At 34.0% G+C, this 20,409-nt stretch overlaps 1 protein-coding gene across 1 annotated transcript; it reads right to left on the reverse strand.

Moving 5' to 3' along the window:
• Positions 1 to 12,979: 12,979 nt before the first annotated feature.
• LOC131043402 (probable disease resistance protein At1g61300) lies at positions 12,980 to 15,925 on the reverse strand. Its single transcript, XM_057976593.2, has one exon. The coding sequence runs from the start codon at positions 15,923 to 15,925 to the stop codon at positions 12,980 to 12,982; it is 2,946 nt and encodes a 981-aa protein (XP_057832576.2).
• Positions 15,926 to 20,409: the final 4,484 nt, after the last annotated feature.

Raw genomic sequence — 20,409 nt, forward strand, 5'->3', positions numbered from 1 at the left:
CTCCTACTCCAATGTCAAACTCAATAATCAAAGAAAACATACGTTCATTCCATCCTATTTAGAAATCATACTAGGTGCCTAAATATTAATTACAAACACAAAGTTTAGTTGCAGTCCAAGGCAACCTGCAAAAACCCAAGTCAGAAGTTTGATATGTTTAGTCTTTGACTATTGAATCTGCATAAAATGTGTTAGTAGTTTCATTTGTTGTCTTTTTCCTGCGTATGCCAAGGTGCTGCACAAAGAATCAGTACCATAAAACCAAAAAGCATAAACAAAATGCAAAACAAACCAATTTGCAAGTAAAAACATTGCTTTTTTACCTCTGTTTCTAGACTTACACAGGCGCAGAATGCTTGACACAAGCGCAGAATGATGCAACACAGGTACAGATCCCTTTGAAACAAGCGCAAAAGTCTCTGACACAAGTGCAGAATGCTTGACACAAGTGCAGAACTCTCCTACACAGGCGCAGAAGTACCCAGAAAGCCCTGCATTACCCTGTTTCTTGGGTTTTTGACCTGCAAATCATGTCAAAAGCACTCAAAAGCATGGTTAGGGGGTTAGTTCACATTGGGTTCACTAATTAATGTAGCTAGGAAATTAGAAATCATCAAAGCAATGTCAATATTAGTTTAGCTCAATCACAAAAGATAAAATACAATGATAACAATCCTAAAAACACTCAATAAAGACATGAAAGCAAAACATTCAAGATTGAAAACTAAGTAAACCAAATGCAGATCTAAATGTCTCCTTCATGTGGCTCCATTGTCCTTCTTTCTCCTTCAAATAGATTTGTTTGTGGATCTCACCTACTAGTGCATAAGCATGATGTGAAAGCAAGTAGACAAGATTGTAGCGCAAGAATACTCGAAGCGTGATTGATTCGACCAGGTAGGGATCTTGATTGAAGAAATTCATCCAATTTATAGATAAATTGGAGAAAAGATCAAATTAGCATGAAAGTGATTCGAATGGAAATTTAAATCAAGAATAGCAAAGTTATGACAAGTGTATGACAAATTGCTATACAAGGATTTATGACGATTTATGACAATTTATGACAAATTGCTATGCAAGGATTATGACAAGATTTTGAAATAGAAATAGAAATTTAGGAATTTAGGAGAAATTAGAAAATTAGGTTAGAAATGATGACTTGGAAATTAGGAAATTGATGCAAATTAGGTAAATTAATTAATAATTTGTCATTTATTAATTAATTCACAAAAAGAGGAATAATTAGTTAGCCAATTAAATAAATATTTAATTATGACACGAAGACTTAGGATAAATAAATAATTTATTAATCCTAGAGGGAGAAATGACAAACAAGGTTAAATGATTAAATCATGAAACCCCAAAAGATGAATTAGCAATGCAAGGATGACAATTAGGTCCTGATGTAAGATTGATTTGATGTCGATTCGATCATGATTTTGAATTGATAAATGATTCATACTGATAAATGTGCCAATTGACGAGGAACAATGACTAATATGGGTTTTTGAAATACATATCGTTGCTCCCGCGTCGTCTGGTTGTCTATGAGATAATGAAACTCAATTTGATAATGAAACTCAGTTTGAGTTTATTATAGAATAGTTGATGATACCGGCATATGAGACACCCTCAACAGAATATGTATGTGCAATTATGGGTCCAGAATCCCTGTGGTACAATGAGATATACGCATATTTACACACCTAGTACATGTCACCAGATCTGTCTAGAAATCAAAAAAAGACTCTTATTCGTTAGGCATCTGGACACACTATTATAGCTAATACATTGTATAGAAAGGGCTTCAATAGAACTCTTCTCATATGTCTTGATGAAAATTAAGTACAATTTGCTCTAAAGGAAATCCATGGTGGAATTTGTGGGGCGCATCAAAGTGGTCCACCATTGTCAAAGAAATTGCTAAGAATAGGTTATTACTAGCCAACTATGGAAAAAGACGCCTATAAATATGTGCAGAAATGCAAGCAATGTCAAATGCATGGAGATCTCATTCATGTACCAGCACAAGATCTTCAACCTATTACACCACCATGGCCATTTTCACAATGGGGATTAGATCTAGTGGGTAAAATCAATCCTACTTCTTCCAACGGGCACAAGTTCATCTTAACAGCTACTGAGTACTTTACCAAATGGGTCGAGGCAATTCCTCTTACATACACCACTGGAAAGCAAATAGAAAATTTCATACTCAATTACATTATTTGTAGATATGGGATTCCAATGTGCTTCATGATAGATAATGGATGTCCATTTAAAAATCAAGAAGTGAAAGAATTGTGTGAAAAAATTCAAATACAATAAAGATTTGCCACGCCATTTATCCGCAAAGCAATGGACAAGCAAAGGCAACAAATAAAACAATATTCAAGATGCTTAAGAAAGTCGTCATTGATACAGGACAGGACTGGTACCTCCAGTTGAATCTCACTCTTTGGGCTTACAGAACAGGAGTACGCACCCCTACAGGAGCAACACCATATTCCTTGGTCTATGGTACAGAAGCAATACTCTCCATTGAAATATAAATACCGTCTCTAAGAGTCTCTTTATAAACATCATATCAAAGGAAGATTATCGGGTAGCAAGATTGCAAGAGCTAGAAACGCTTGATAAAAAGAGACAAAATTCTTTCAATCATCTACAAGGTTATCAAAACAGACTGAGACAAAGTTATAATAAACGAGTCCACCCACAAACTTTTGAAGTGGGAGATCTAGTTCTCAAAGATAACCAGAGGAACCTAGTGGAACGAGAAAAGCCAGGGAAGTTTGAACCTAATTGGCTAGGTCCTTTCATCATAACAAGGGTTATAGGCAATGGAGCATATAATTTGGCTATCATGGAGGGAGATCCATTCTCTAACCCTATGAACAGCATGCACCTTAAACAATATTATACCTAAGGGCTGGGATAGTTTAGGTTTTACTTTCCAGATTGCATATCATTTTATTTAAAGCACTACATTACATATAGTTTCTTTCTAAGCACATCATATCAATTTTCATATAGTAGCATCAATAAAGCAAGACAAATGTTCAAGTTTGTCTTTCCTTTGCATTTAAGAGAAATAAGAGTCATCTCATTTCTTAGATATTCGGACATGAAGTCTTTGAGGTCCTAAGGTCATTTATTTTCAATATTACCCTGTGACAACACTTTACTTATGATTGGGTAGTGATTTCACTATTTGAGACTTGTTAACCCAAATCTATCAATTTCTATATCTCAAACACAATAACATAATCTCTAATTCATTCTAGACACCTAGTTCATCATATGACTAGTGAAAAATCTAAAATTCTACTTCAGCGCCGCTACAATTGTCACAGCCAAGTAGGTTTCATTACTTACAAGTCAAGGCAAGAAAAGAAAAAGAAAAAGAGCTATGCCTAATATTCATCTCAAAGCAAAAGAGCAATGATATAAAACTGAGATATCATGCATACAAAGTGTGACAGAAAGCTTGACTATGGGAACATGTGAGTAACTCCATTAGGGCTATGAACGTCTGCTAGCAATGGAGCAATATTTATGAAATTACAGTTTGTAACCTCGTCGAAGCTCTAAAAGCTTGTTGGCAGTGAGGCACTATTTGGGATGTTTTTAAAGTTAGGATAATCCATGTAGCTAGTCATAGAGGATGCTAAGGATCTTTAGTGAACACAAAAGCAGGAATTAACTCATTTGCACACACATAGGCAAAAGAAGATCAAAGTTTCAAGAATCAATGGGGAATTTTTCCGTGTCTCCATTTGTAAATCTCAGTCATTAAGTGTGTTGATTTGTATGTTTCAAGGGACCATAAGGATCGATTGACCGCTTATCTACTAAATGTTTTGTACCTCCATTTTCAATTGGTGTATTACAAAATGGCAAACAAACATAGTTGACCTTGTTCGAATAGGAAAGACATCTTCATCATACATCTTGCATTAACATAGGTCATGTCAAAAATTCATTGTCTTCGTATGCATTTCGCAAATCATCATGTCATACAAGTTTGCACACTAGGGCCATAGCTGAAAAAATCCTAAAAATCATATAATGTCCTTAAAAAATTCAAAAACATTGGAAAGAGTAGTGAAAATACCAAAAACATTGGAAAAGGTCCTGAAAAAATCAATCAAAAACATTCAAATATGTGAAAACTTAAAAATACCAAAAACATTGGAAAATATCCTGAAAAAAATCAAAAGCATTAAAATATCGATCCACATATTCCAAAAACATTGAAAAATCTCTTGGAAAAGAACTAAACAATCAAAAATCAATCAAAAAAACATGCAATAAAATGTCTTGTAAGAAAGAAATACCCTAGCAAATATCTAACAAACACTTTGCACAAAGTTAACAAAGGATACGACTATCTAGTCAAACATCTGCATTTAATTGATCAAACTGTCTTATCAATCATATCATATCCATATCAAGTGATCATTATCTTGTCTTAAACAGAAGAGGATACACTCGAAATCAGAGAGGTCAGTCTTAAACTGGGTCCACAACTTTATGAGATCAAACATTATCAACCATCACATCAAGCAACTGAGAACAAAGGCACAAGGTCAGTATAGCTGCTGAATTTTGTCTAGGTCAGTCTTTATCTTTTATCCTTTGGCAACAAATTATGTTCCTATGCTACTCAGGGATGTCCACAAGTGACTAGAGGAGCAATGATGGGCATTGTCTTTTTCTTTATTTTTTGTTTGTGGTGTGAACCGATGAAGTTCTAAGGAAATTTCTCTAGTGGGTGTCTGTGATAGGAGCATTCAGCTATTGAATTCCACACATACCTCGACCCCTAGTGTATTTCCCAGAATGGAGGGGTTCACTCCTTTTCTACTACGTGTTTGTTTCTTCAATGAGATATCTTTACATCTTGGTTCCTTATACCCTGATGTGTTAAGCTTCATTGTTCAATAATAAGGCTCAGTGATGAATATATATTGCACAATAAAATAAATGACACGGGTTCATGATTCATTCAATTTCATTCTCATCTCATATGTTTCTTGATAATCTGTTGATTTCCCATCTTCTATCTAAATCATATTCTTTTCTAACATTATTCTTTCATCAATCTCTTCTCTCCTTCATCTTACTAACATTTCTTCAAGGTGCATCTGAGTAAAAAATTTGTTCCGACATTATCATACAAAAAAACAAACATGCATACATATAAATCCCATTGCATTCAAAAACATCATTCATGCATACATATAAATCCCATTACATTCATAAACATCATTCATACATACATATTAAATAAAAATGAATTCATATAGTTTCAAAGTGCATTCATAAACATCATTGATAAATCATGTAGTAACCATTGCATTCATGAATCATATAGAGTCAAATAGATATATATCATATAACTCATAGCATCATATAAACATACATGGAAGACAAAATATAATAAATCACTGCCAAAAACTTGCATGTCATATATATAACTCAAAAATGATAATGTGTGTGAATATAATAAGCAAGCTCAAAGGCTCAGATAACATGATCAATATGTCTCAACCGACGCTATCTTTGTCAACAAGTGGGTCCAACCCACTAGATCCTGCCCTAGGATGGCGACATGGACCTGTGACTCCTCCACTGCTAGTCCGTCAAGAAGTAGATCGACTCGATCTCCTCCCCATGAAGGTACTAAAACTAGGCTCTCTCTGGCCTTCAATAATAGCTCTCTCATACGCCTGTCGATAATAAATAGCCTCCTGTGCAACAACAAAATACCTATCTGCCTGGCTGCATGCCTCAGTCATTGGTCCAAATAGCTATTATATGCATCCATGGTGATCTGAGCTCTCCTATCTGTCTCATCTCTCTCCCTCTGGAGATGATCCCTCTTAGCCTCTAATGCACCGTAGTCTCTACAGTAGGCTTCTCGCTCGACATCTCATCTAGCGACCTCATCCTCTAGACTCCAAATCCATGCTCTGAGGATCTGCAGATCATCATCATCCCTGTCACCCACCTGTCCTCCTCCACCCTCTATAGTAGGCACATCCTCTAACTCTAGCATGTCAGTATCATCATCGTCACCATCCTCACTACTCGATGACCCTGAAGAATCATCGTCATCTCTGCTGCTAGTAGACTCGGTGTCTCCACCAATGTCTACGTGCTCATCTCCTCTCCTCTCAACTCCTCCACCTCCCTCATCTCCTCCACCACCCTCCTCTCCTCCCTTAGCTCCTCCACTAAACTCCTCTCCTCCAGCTCTCTCCCCCAAGTCTATCCTCAGATGTTGTCTAAGATGTCAAATATGTTGTGTTGTAATCAGAACAGCGAGATCAGTAAGTAGAATAGGTCTATGTCTGGCCCACCATGCATCATACTCTGGCATAGTACCTTGATCTGTTGCACCTCTACCCCAACCCCAAAGTAATGGTTGAAGAGATTCAAACTCAATAGAAGCAACATGTGGCTATATACAAACACCCTAATCAAATACCTCACGAGATACACGAGAAAAATATGCAGTAACCACTGGTGTAACCTGTACCTCCCCAAAGTGTCTAAGTACCCGACCTAGGAGATACATCTCAATGATCCACAGAGTCTCAAATGTCCTACCGATCAAATATCTCTATTGTCAACAGAAGGGCAATTTTACTGCATCATCCGCCCAACTGGGGCAATCTAAGTAAGGCCTCCAAATAAAATGTTGAAGAACATCAAGTTGATGCCTCCAATATAAGGTGTTACCTGATCCCTTGTGTCTGATACCTGTTGTGTACCTATAAGCATAAAGCTCACCAGGATGCAAGTCAACATGAATAACAGGTCTCGCAATAGAGATGTGCTCCCATGCCCACGTCTGGAGCAGTGTCACACTGCAACTAATAGAACTATATCCAAGGTATACAATCCCATGCATCTGATAATACAACATGGCTAAAGGCATGGACCCCAAGCATATACTCATCAATGTATAATCATATCATGGAGCACTCTGCCCCATCCAACTAGAAATCCATGACCTCATATGTCAGGTATCAACAAACCACCAACAATACTACATAGTACGATAGTCAGATAATCATAGTCTAATCCTACCCAAGGGATATCGTACTGACCACTGATCTACAAATCTTATCTCACACTCAAAAAGTGCACACAATCCAGCAATGTCATTATCATGGTCATACACAACTCTCTCACCATGAATCAGAATATGCAGTATATGCCATACATCCTCTAAGATAATAGATGCCTTACAAGTAGGAAGATGAAAGGAACATGTCTCAGAATGCCATCGCTCTATCAAAGCTATAATCAAGGCCCTGTTGGTTGTAACCTCTGGCAAATATAACACATGATATAAACCAAGCTGTCGAATATGCTCAAGTAAATCAGTACGAAGATCAAGTCCATTGGGTCTGCTTTGTTGGCAGTATAGCACTCCAATGTTCTCTTGCAAAGAGAAAATGTTCAAAATATCAGATATCAGATCATGAGAAAATAAAAAATTATCAAACGCGTGACAAAATACCTTCACATACAATGAATGTGTGACATTTATCTCTAAAGCGATACAATAAATGTTTATGCGTGACATTTACAATGAATGTGTAACGTTTAAAGCGTATGCATAACACTTAAAGAGAATGCATAAAAATCGACAGGCTAATGCATGATGGAAAGGAAATATTGAACACTGAAATTTTTTGGAAAAAATAGCAAAAAAAAGCAAAAATTTAGAAAAATACCATGCCGCTAGTCCCAGGAGGTCTCTAATCTGAACGTACTCGGTCAAACAAGTGCAATTGAGCTCTATAACTAGCCATGATGATCAAATACTCGCAAGAAAGCACAGAATTTGCAGAGAAAACCAAGAACTTACCAAATTGCAAATGAGCAAATGAAAACCTAAATTATCTATTTATAGCTCAAAATTAGGGTTTTGGCCACCTCGACACCCGCGGTCCGCGTCAACTTCAAACAACTTGTAGCCTACTCAAACGATCTCGAAATTGCACGATTGCTTATTATACTGATATCGAAAATATGGTCTCAATTTTTGAATTTTTCAACCAACTTTTCCGAGGGGGCATATTTACACTATTTAGTGATACCAAGACATACTAGGGCAAAAATAATTTATTTTATTTTTTTCATTTTCTTTGAAACAATGTCACAGAATTTTTTTATTTTTTTTTCATTTTCTTTGAAACAATGTCATTTCGACATTGTCTCAAATTTATATTTTTTTTCATTTTCTTTGAAACAATGTCGTTTTGACATTATCTCAAAGAGGGGCAAATGTAGACACCTAAAAATGTCTCATTGATCATGTACTAATTATTTGTCTAATTGATTAAATAATTCTTTAATTCTTTAATTAAGTTAATTAATCATATTCTTCTAATTTCATATTTTCTCATCATCTTACTAATTAATTCAATTTTAATTCTTTCATCATTTAATCATTTTAACCATTTTCTAATATTAATTAAATATTTATTATTTAATTAATTTTGATTAATTCCCCAATTTAAATAATCTTTATTATTTAATAAAATTCCATTTCTAAATAATTAAATAGTTTCTTTAAATTATTTAATTAACTAATTATTTCCTCTAATTCAAATTCTAAATCCCCAAATTCTAATTTTATTTAATTTCATAATTCTTCTAATTTCAAATACATGTGCATGATTTCAAAACCCAAATTCAAAATCAAATTCAAGTTCTAAATATATTCAAATACTAAATTGAATAAATTCAATTATTTGAATAAATCTCATGCAAAGATTAAATTGAAAATAAAAGTTAAAGTGCAAGCACATGCTAAATTAATTAATTCAATCAATTAATTAATTAAATTATTATCTCTCCAATCTCTATTTCCATCTTTTAGTTAGCTTTTTCTAAATAAAGCTTTCTTTGTCATCCTCTCAATTTTCCTCCAATCACCATTTTTCATCTTTCAGTTAGCTTTTTCTCAATCAGTTAACTCATTTAATCTATTCAATCTATTTTGTTTCACCTCTAAATCAGCATTTCAACTATCAATTTTCATGTGAGCTCACCTGAGTTCCACCTCTTGATCAATTTGTTCCACCTTTCAATCTATCTTCTCCAATAATCTATAAATTGAGCATTCAATCTCCATTTTCAACAATCACGAACTTTGAATCTTTGTGTCATTGGCAGGTTGCTAGCGCAATATCTGAGAGTCATCATACCACAAAGAAGAGAAGAACAATGGAAGCTATATGCGATCATGGAACAGGGAGTTTTGATTAATATATTTTACATTCCTATTACTTATTTGCATTATTTCATTGTCTGTTTCTTGAATTCTTTGATTAGATAGGGATTTGTGATTTCCCTTTGAATTCTAATTGATATACTTTGGATAAAGATGAATTTTACATGCGACAGTATCCATATTAGTCTTTATAAGATTTGTGTCAAAATAATGTTATATAACAAAACATTTATATTATCTTTAATATAAGTTGTATATTATTTCAAAAAAATATTAATTTATTATGTTCAATATATGTTGTATATTATTTTAAAATGATATATGTAATTCAACTGATAAAAGTGTAGTGTATGTTTCTATACTTTTATTTTATATATTATAAATTTATTATTGTAATATTTTGTTTGTATTTTATAATTTTTGTTGTTATATATTGTGTCAATTAAGACTAGTTCACTTCATTAAGTTTGTTGTTAATTTAAAAATATATTATATAGTCTAGATTTGTTTTACATTCGATCTTATGGTGTGATGCAATATACATTATTCAAAGTGTATATCTGTTACTCATAATCTAATTTTCTTGAAACTAATTATCATCATGTCAATTTATGCACCCAAAAGTTTGAGCTAAGCAATTAAAGACATTTATTTATAGATAGTCCTGGGTCATTAATAATACACTTGGGAATTGTCTAGAAATACAAAATCAAAGACAACTTAAAAATAATATCTGATTATAGAGCACTTTAAACTAGTATCTTGATACAATTAGTAATCTTCTTCTTGCATTCTTTTTGTGCCATCTCTACAAAATTGTAGAATAGCCTTCTAGGGACTTGAATTGAAGTTGAAACAAGGCAATTTTTTTGTCTCTCACTTCAAAGGAAGTCTCGTAGTACTTATTAGGGTAAAAGTACGAAATTGTGTCAAATTGTGTAAAGATAATGGTCAACACAGATACAATTTTTCAACTTAGACCACATAAAATTGATGTTTACTATTTAATTTTTTAAACAGCATAAAGTAATGATATATAAAACTCTTAATATATTTTATGTTTATAATTTTTAATTTGAAAAAAGAGTTAGAAGAATATATATTTTTATAAATTTGAAAAAAGAATATTGATGTTGAATTCTTTTCAAAAATGTGTGATCAATGGAACATTGCTAAAATAAAAATAAAAACATTATATCTTGCCAAAAAAAATCCTTTTTTCTCTGATGCATCATATAGATTTTAAATATTTTCTTAATTTCTAATTGGCATTATGTCACAATAGTCTGATGTAGTGGATTCTTTGCTATTATTCCAAGCTTCAACTTTGGTTATCATGATGCAAATTTGTGTGTCCCTCATACTGGCCTACCTCGAGATTTCTCAGGCTGGAGTGTGTACATGACATCTAAAAAACTATTTTAAGCTCCATCTCTGCTCGCATTCCACACATTATGTCTAGGCCTTGCATCTTTAGTGTGTCTTGTGATTGCATGGTGGAAACTAAAGAAGACCAAATTCATCACCTTTTCAAAGTTGAGAAGGCAAAGACAACCTAAGCATTCATCCAAATTATTGGAGAGACAAAATGGTCTAGTGGGCACCTAAATAATAATATTTTTCATTTTCATGAAATTTTCTTTGTTAGAGAATTTTAGAGTTGAAGTTGATTTTTGTATTGAATTGTTTTCAAAAGAGGAATTAAGTTATTACATAGGTTGTCACATATATAATTTTTAGAGAAAGTGTTTCAACTAGAACACTTCTTCTTGAAACTATTCCAATCTAAACAATGTATGTAAATCCAATCTTTCTTGATTTTTAAATTTAAAATATAGCTATTTAATAGTTTTTTGTCAAAGGGTTTTGTCCAAAAATTATTTTGCCGTGTAGTTTCCAAATAGATTCAAGTGAGAAAATCTGTCCAAAACTATTTAAAGAAAAAACGTCCACCTAAAACTATATTGTTTGATAAAATTTCAACATATTTCTAAGCTTCTACCCTTTACCATAACCCATTTTTAAGTACAAGTAAGAATATCTAGTTACATTTACCATTTCCAAACTTCCATTCACCATTTGCAAATGTTTTTAAGGGAACAACCAATTAGGCTCAACTTCAGTCTTCTAGGAGAGTTGAGAATTGTGATTAATTGTTCCCTTTTGTATGTTTGTACATAATTAGATATGATTTGAACTGCAAAAGCAAGAACTAGGTAAAATGATGCAAAATGGACAAGATTTACCATAAATACACAAATATAGAATCTAGAAAGCTAACACGTAGGTATAGGTCTGGAAGTAAGATACAGAAAGGAACCTATCATTGAAATATAAGCCTGAAAATACTAGTCAAGTATGTTAGGCCCTCTAGACATGGGTGTCGTTCTATTAGCTAAAACTTTGGATTCTAGATCAAGATACTTTATAGATCATTCCCTCCAAAATTTAGTCAAAATGTGTTGATTGGGTTTGCAAATTGGCATAGACCTAGGGTTTTCACCTATTCAAATTTTGGAATTGTATGTCTCAGTCTCCTCTACACAATTCTACAACTTTTAGTTGTCAAATCTATAATTTTCAAACAAAAAAGATGGAAAAAAGTTTTGTTGTATAGGATCTTACCTAAGCTAAACCCTAGGTAGGTGTTTTCACCTCCACCACAATAATGTTGGATGAAAGAGAGCTTACCCCTACTAGGATAGAGGTTGAAAACCTTAAGGAAATGATTGACTTGAAAATGTATACCTTGAAATTAAACATATTTCCTTGAAGCCTCACACAAATCTTGATGTTTCTTGATATGTGTCAACGCATGCCTTCATTCATGGAGAAAAGTAAAAGTTGATCATGATTGTTGAACTTGAATGCTTGAATGCTTGACTTTAGATTTCTCTGTGTTTTCCTTGAAGATGCCTAATTAAGTGGTCAATTGGAGTTAAAGGAGTGTGAACTTGAAAGATGTTGTTGTTCAAAAGAGGGAGGGAGTTATGTTTATACACAACATACACTTTTTCAAGTTTAATTTCTAAAGAAGGCCACATTGGGGAGCACTTTCCCACTAATCAAAATCTTGATCTTTTGACTTGTAATTGAAAATGGGTTGTGCTAAAAAGTAGTGTAGTGCTTGCTTTGAAGTAAGACGGAAAAAAACTAGGCTTTCTTCAATTGCAAGTCAAACCCTTGGAAAGTTGTTTTACAATTTCTTAGACACACAAGGAATGCAAGAAGAAGATACCTAATGATGTAGAGATGAGACTTTAAAGTTCTCTATAATCAAATAGTATTTTTGAGTTGTGATTTCCTATTTGTAGATGATTCCCATATCTTTTATTAATGACTTAGGTCTATCTATATAAATAATTGTTCTTAATCACTTTACTCAATCTTTTACATTTATAAATTGACAAAATGCAACTAATTTTCATAAGCATTAGATTAAAAGTGAGATAGATACATTTTGATTAATATGTATTAAGTCATGTTACATGACTCAATCTATAGACAAATTTAAGCTAACCTAAAATTGTGAATTAATCCTCATTAACACAATGCATAAAAAATTTAAAATTTTAAAATAAAAATTAATTATAAATTTATAATATATATTAAAAGTAATATAAAAGAAAAAATAATAGAAACTTTTTAAGCTTTACAATTACACATAATATATTATAAAAAAATTGTTGTCAAATTATATAATATTTACCATTATTTTTAAACATATAAAGACCAAAATCGATTAATATTATCCAAAAACTGAAACATCTCACTGCACCAAAATTCACCATAATAAAAGTGTTCACCCCGACAACGAATATCATAGTAGCGCTTTTCCAATGTCTTAGTTTGTGTGCTTGATAATGTTATTGTTTGCACTTTGCTCTTTGTCTTCATAAATTTTTCTTCCTCTGCCATGACATGAAGAACCTTCGAGCAACCATACACTCTTATCTTCTCTACACTCTTCAAATTCCAATAACACTGTGGTAATCTCTGCAATGCCTCACACTTCATTATTGTCAATATTTTAAGTGAAGGCAGTGCTCCCTCCTCTACCATTGGCAGCTGCTCCAATTTCTCCGCCTCCACCACTGAAAATACCTCAAGCTTAGGAAATCCTCCCCCCTTTCCGAATTCTTCTGGGAACTTCTCTATGTTGGGACACTTAACAATCTGTAAATACTTCAGATTCTCAAGCTTCTGCAACGGAGGTAGTTGTTTCAACTTGCCACAGTTGAACAATCTAATGTTGCCCACATTTTTAAATCCACAAAATGAATCGTCTATATGGATTAAGTGAGGACATGCTAGCCAGAGTGTCCTCAATTTAGACATGGCAATCATGTCATGGGGGAGCTTTTCTGTATCTGTCAGATCTAAAAATAGAGTTTCCATCTGCTTCATGGTTCCGAGCATTCCTTCTCGAACTATTTCACCCTTATTTGAAAGCTTCAACCATTTGAGTTGGTTTAGGGTACCCAAATCATTAATTGAAAGCCGACCTCTTCTGGACTTCTTCCAAGCTACATTTCCAGAACCGCCTGCATTCAGGTACTTCAGAGACCTTAGGTGTGAAATCCCATAAGGCATGCACTGCAGATATTTACATGACCCAACATCCAAACCTTGTAGGGAAGTCAACTTAGAAATGCTGGATGGGAGTTTTGTAATATCAGATAGATAAAGATCTAATATTTGAAGGTTTCTAAGGTTACCGACAGAATAGGGTAGTTTCTTGATTGGAACAGAGCATAATCTGAGACAAACTAAATGCTTCAAACTTCCCACGTTTTTTGGCAACCACTGGAGGGCAGTCCGTGACAAATCCAAGACCCTGAGAGCGGTCATACTCCCAATCACTTCTTTAGGAATTTCCGTCAAAGCTATATTACCAGCCAGTAGCAAGGAGCGGATATAGGGAGCTCCGAATGCCTTTGGAACCTTAGTCAAGCAGTTGTCCATTAATGAAATTCTGATATATCCCTCACATTCATGAGTGGGAAACTCTCCTAAATCTCTGCGTGCCTGAAAGAAGCATTTTTCTTCCTTTTCAGCAATTTGGTGTGCTAAAAAGTGGTGCAATACATCATGCACCCTGAAATTGATAACCTGTCCGTCGTGATGCTTATGGATTGGTTCAATAAGGCATCGGTCTGCTAACAAAATGAGGAATCTCTCTCCAATTTGGACAGGATCTGGCCCGGGTACCAACCCTTCTCCAATCCAGTACTTGATAGCAGTTCCAGCCCTGATGACTTCGTCTTCTGAGAATGCAGCGAGGCAGAGGAAGCACAACTGCAAGGAAATACCATAGCCTGGTAAGTCACCCAAAGCATCGTAGCTTAATCTCAACTTGCTTGAAAGCGAGTGCGTACCATCATTCTGCAATCTCTGGAGTGAGAATTCCCATTCATTTGACTGAGAAACACCTGCCATTGCCTGTCCGACTACTTTGATTGCTAATGGAAGCCCCCCGCACTCCTTGCAAACGCGCCTCGCTATTCTTTGGTCAATGCTCATGGGCAGAAGTCCATCACTGTGTGGAAAAGCATGGGAAGAAAACAATGTCCAGCTCTCATCCTCAGTCAAGTCTTGCATTTGGATGATTGATGGAGGTGGAACACCCAGCTGTGAGAGCACACTCTTACTTCTGGAAGTGGCAATGATAAGGTTGGACTTGTGGTGTGGAAAGAGAGGCACACACAGCTCTTCTAACAAGGATGTTGCACTCGTTTCCCAAACATCATCTAAAAACAGGGCAAACTTGTGTTTTCTCATGCTTTCATTCAGCCAAGTCTTAACATGGTCTTCATGTCTACTGTCCAATATTTCATTTACTTTAAGAGCTATTTGTTGCACAAGCTCATTTCTAAGGGTACTGAAAGATGGAGTTTGTGAAATAGTAAGCCAAAGCATCAAGTCATTGCAAAAGAGAGTCTGTACCTGGTCACTGTTGAAGAGTCGCTTGAGTAGTAGAGTCTTACCGGCCCCGCCTTTCCCAACAAGGCCGAAACGAGACACAAGTTTGTGCTGCTCAGAATGAATGAGCTCCTTCATTCTGGTTGATCCAGAATCTTGTCCGACAATGAGTTCCTCCTCAATATACTTCGTGATTGGAGCATCTGAAGAATTAGATGGAAAGAGACCTCCAAATGTGCAGGCAGGTGCTGAAGTATGCATATCAAGATAATCCGGTGCCCCTTTAATCTGCTCAAGAAGTTGCTGACTTGTCACATGCAGCTGTAGTTGATGCAGAAAAGCGACGGAAGGCGTGGAGGCTAGATGCTTTTCAACATTTTCAATGAGTCGCCTAATCTTTCTGCTCGTTCTGTAACGAGGAAAGAGATGCCAGTATGATTGTACGTTGCAGTGCTGGGCCAAATCAGATGCTTCATCCAGAAGAGCATTCAATTCGTTCAACCAACTGTTGACCGCGAAGGGCAAAGGAGGCTCAGAGGATGTGTTAACTCTGTCAGAGTTCAAAGCTTTTCTAAATTTTTGCATTTCCATGTTCATTAATTGAATTTTAAGAAGCAGGGCTTTGAGAGCATCCAACTCTTTCCTGCATCCGATGGCAACATTGATGTGATGACTAACCTGACTCACAGCCAAATGAATGGCGTAACCAATCATTCCAGGGATGAAGCCAGGATCACCCATTTGTGGGATACCTTAAAAAGAAAACTGAAATTCTACTAAAAGTCTCTAAAGCTCTTGCCAGAGAAGCAGACTAATAGCAGCTAAAGCTCTTTCCAGAGCAGCAGACTAATGTGTTGGTTTCTCTCAGATGCTATTAGACAGTAATCTTATTTATTTACATAGAAAAGTGTAGAAAGATGCTACAACATAACCTTTAGAAACAAGTCAATTTAGCCAGGCAAATCATCTGTCAGCCTGTAGTCATGGTCACTGTGGAACTTTTTCTTAACCACTAAAAAGACTTTTGCGGCTCTTTGTGCTTGACGAGACATCATCTGAAAGCGATGCTTAAGGAAATGTATTGCAAAACAAGATTCGACCCTGCTTCAAATTCCGCGCGTGTGCTTTAAAATTTTCCTGGACAGTAATTTTCTGCGCTTCGAGCGAAAGAGTCGAAGTGTTTGAATATAAAATTAATTCAGTCAATCTGTGTGCGATCTTGGACATTACGTTGAGAGGTAAATTTTTCATTCCTCCGTGCTAATCATCACTAGCAACACCTTTTCTTGCCATCTCAAGGCTTATATGTAGTAAACTAGCAATCGTGCTTTGGTGTGCAATGTGCACGCCGAAGCGGCGTGAAAAGTCAATTAGGGAAAATTTTGGTCTATTTTGTATACATTTGTTAAATGCGTAAGTTCAATTGATAGGCCATTTTAAAATTCATGTTGTTTGTGCAACCAAGGTTTCAATTGAAAGGTGACTGCTTAAAATGAACTATACATCTAGTTATAGGGATCCAAACATGACTTTAAAAACTCTGAATTGAGAAGATAATTAGATTTCATTACCAACATGATCATGTTATGTTTGCAATAGGTGGAGAGGGAGATAGATATATGAATAGGTAGAGAGGAAGGGAGAGGAAAGGAGAGAGAAGCAAAGAGATATAAAAGGAGGGAGTCAGTGAGACAGAGAGGGGGGCAGGGGAGGTGAGATGGAGACATAGAAAGATAAAGATACTAGAAGTGATATATAGAGAGATAGAAGGATGTATAGAGAGAGAGTAGGAGAGATGGAGTGAATAAAAGAAAGATAGAGATAATAAGATACAGATAGAGAGGGAGAGCAAGAAATGGGAAGCTAGAGCTAGAGGGAGCAAGAGAGATAAAAGAGGTAATAGAGAGAAGAAGAGAAGGGGGGAGAGATAGAGATAAGGAGGGAGAAATAAAGAGTGTGTAACAGTGTGAGAGATATTGATTGAGTTAGAGATGGAGAGGAATAACAAGGAGTGTGTGATCAATATTTAGAGAGATAGATAGATAGAGGATTGAGAAATAAAGAGATATAGAAAGAGGGAGTAACACAAAGAGGAAAGAGATGGAGAGGTATAGATAGGGAGAGATAGGGATAGAAAGAGGGAGTGATAGAGCTATGCATAGTGGGGGGAGAGAGAGAGAGAGAGAGAGAGAGAGAGAGAGAGAGAGAGAGAGAGAGAGAGAGAGAGAGGAATGTGGAGATTGAGAGGGAGATAGAGAGGAAGAGGGAGATAGGAAGATAGAGAGATAACGGGTGATGTAGAGATAAATTAAATGTATTATATAAGTTAAAATAAAACTTCAAAATATAACTATTCTACAATAAATTATAATTTCAATAAGATGAATAATTATAAATTAAATTAATTCTAATCAATTTTAAGTATTATTTGTAATTTCGTAAAAAGACGTAAATAATTAAAAAAAAAATTCAAACTTAAATCTAAAATTAAAATTAAAATAGAATAAACTGAATACAAAGTCAAAATATATGAAAATCCAAATATTACTAAAAATAATAATTTAAAAAATTTATAATAAATAATAAATATCTTAAATTGAAAAATAGTTAAATAAAAAATAAAACAATTTTCTCAATTTATTAGAACTAAAATATTAATAAAATATGTACCTAAAAATATAATTAATAGATTACAAACAACATTAACATTAATTGAATCACAATCTAAATCCTAACCTTAAGATTTGTCATATCTTGAATGATGTATTATGTGGTTAGTTAGGGTATGTTCTCTCATTATTTAGATATATTGTGTTGTGTCTAATTGTAGTTTTTTCTTTTTTCTATTGGTTCTTGTGCACCTTGAGCTAGAATTAAACCATAATTATGTATTATAAGGATTATAGTTAAGATTACTTTAAATTTAGCATTATTAATAGATATACAATTCTATTTCTATGTGGGATTAAGTATTATTAAATCTAAAATTATTAATCAAATCACCATAATATTTTTTAAGCTTACAATTAACTCTAAAATTATAATAAATTGTAATTTTTAAAAATCCTAGATCTTTATTATCTAATGCATATAAATTAAATAAAATAAAATTTTCATTTAAAAATATGTCAACAATGTCAAATTATATAATTTTAGAGTAGGTTAAAGACTAAAATCTAGATTTAAAACTAACTTTTAATTCCGATTTTTTTTTTTATACAAATCATTTCATATTAAAAAATTTAAATGAATACTAAATAAAATATATCATATACCAAATAGATATATATTAACTAAAAAACATACTATTTATTTTAAAAATCACTTTTAACAAGATGTATAGAGAAATAGCATAATAATTACATTGAATTCAAACAATGGAAAAAGAAAATGCAATACATCCACAATAATGATTTTATCAAATAAATTTATTTTAATGAAAAATAATGTAAAAAATAATCTATTTCACACACATCATACAAATATTTAAGAAAATCTGCATGATTGCTTAAACCAAGAAGCCATCCCTTTCTAAAGTTTTTGACAACATAAAAAATAAACACATATATAAATCAAACAATAAACTCAAAAAACTTATATAACACACAAATCATGTATTCATTCAAACCAATTACATCTTGATACATGCACTTCAACAAAAATAATAAATAAATAAATATTCTAATCTTCAAACCAATATTCTTTCAAAACCATCCTTTCATTTAAACATCGCCTATTTAACCACAGTATGTATTCATGCATCTCTTTCCTGGTTTACTCCCATTTTCTTCTGCTTTTCAATTCTAACAACCATAGATTTAAAAAACACCAATAATTGATATAACTGACAAGATGGTATGTTGTTCCATTTCGAAACGTGAAAAATATAGGTTTGATTGACTGTAAAAAAATTCTTCGTTGTGAATCCAAGTGGAATAATTAGAGGGCGTCAAAGTTGGTAGGATTTATCGAGATTGGCGTTCATTTTCCTTGTGACCTTAAGCAAAGAAAACAAGCTTTATTTTAAATATCAATTGTGACTAAAAAGTAAGAATCAATATATTAAATGTTACGATAGCGTTTGTTTTTCTAACGAGCCAGCTTGAGGTGATATGTGGTACTATTTTCCTTTATCCCTGTTACATCAGATGTAGGAAAGAGTTGGATGTCCTAACCAGTAACCACCACACTCTAAACGCTAATTGCGCTAGGGTGGCTTTGTGGGCCCTTCTTAACTCGCAGTTTGTTGACGCGAGTGATTTGTCAGTTTCCGTTCTGTTTTCATTTCTGTTTCATGCGTTTAATTAATATCCTGCTCACTAGGAGAAAGGAAGGACCTAGTAGTTGTGCACCCTAACTTCGCACTTCTCAAAATCCTACTTGGAAATTTCAAATCACTCCGATTTTTTTACAGCGGCTTACTTGGCAAGTCCCCTGCTTATAACTAAGGTTTCAGGGCCACATCATCAAATATGATGCCACATCAGCATGCTTTTTGCCAAGGTGTCCAAAACAGCCCCAAAAAAAAGTGAGACCAATAGGCGTGCAAAAAAGACCCCAATAGTTGTGCAGTTGATATGGCATCACTTGATTGGTTACTTTTTACAATATTAGTACATCTCTTAACAACTATTGGTACATTTCCTAACAATTGTTGGTACATTTCCTAACAAAAATTGATATTTTTTGTTTCAAACAATAGGTTTTATTTGTTCAATTTTTGGAAGAAAAGATATCATCAACCCTCACAACAATTGGTACATGCTCAACCACTGGGTCCTTTCCCCTATTTGGTGAATTCAAAATCCACATAAACCTTATTCCAGTGTTGTTGGAATTTTTGTGTTGTTGGAGTGTCTGTGTAATAGTCGTTATAGCAAACTTTGCATTCACAAAGCTATTGTTTTGATTTCTCGATAGTAATGATGCATACTGTGGGATCTATTATGCATGCAAGGATCAAATAGTACACATTTCAAAATGTTGTCCCATACCTGTCTAAAGATGCCCCAATAACCATGCACTTAAAATTGCCAATACTTATGCACAAATGTCTCATAGTCTTGCGCTATGGGTACCAATAAAGGTGTACAAATGGATCAATTATGATCAAAAAAATTGCTAAAAAATAGTGACTATTGAAAGATTAAATTATTAGATGAACGATAACTGATGTTCTTCTCCTTCTGCGCTTCCCCTTTATACTTGGATTTTGAAATATTGGA

Source organism: Cryptomeria japonica, chromosome 5 (genome assembly GCF_030272615.1).
Source record: "Cryptomeria japonica chromosome 5, Sugi_1.0, whole genome shotgun sequence".
NCBI lineage: Eukaryota > Viridiplantae > Streptophyta > Pinopsida > Cupressales > Cupressaceae > Cryptomeria > Cryptomeria japonica.

Bases quoted from the DNA above. Each gene is read 5' to 3' on its own strand.
- LOC131043402 (XM_057976593.2), bottom strand. From the start codon at position 15,925: ATGGGTGATCCTGGCTTCATCCCTGGAATGATTGGTTACGCCATTCAT.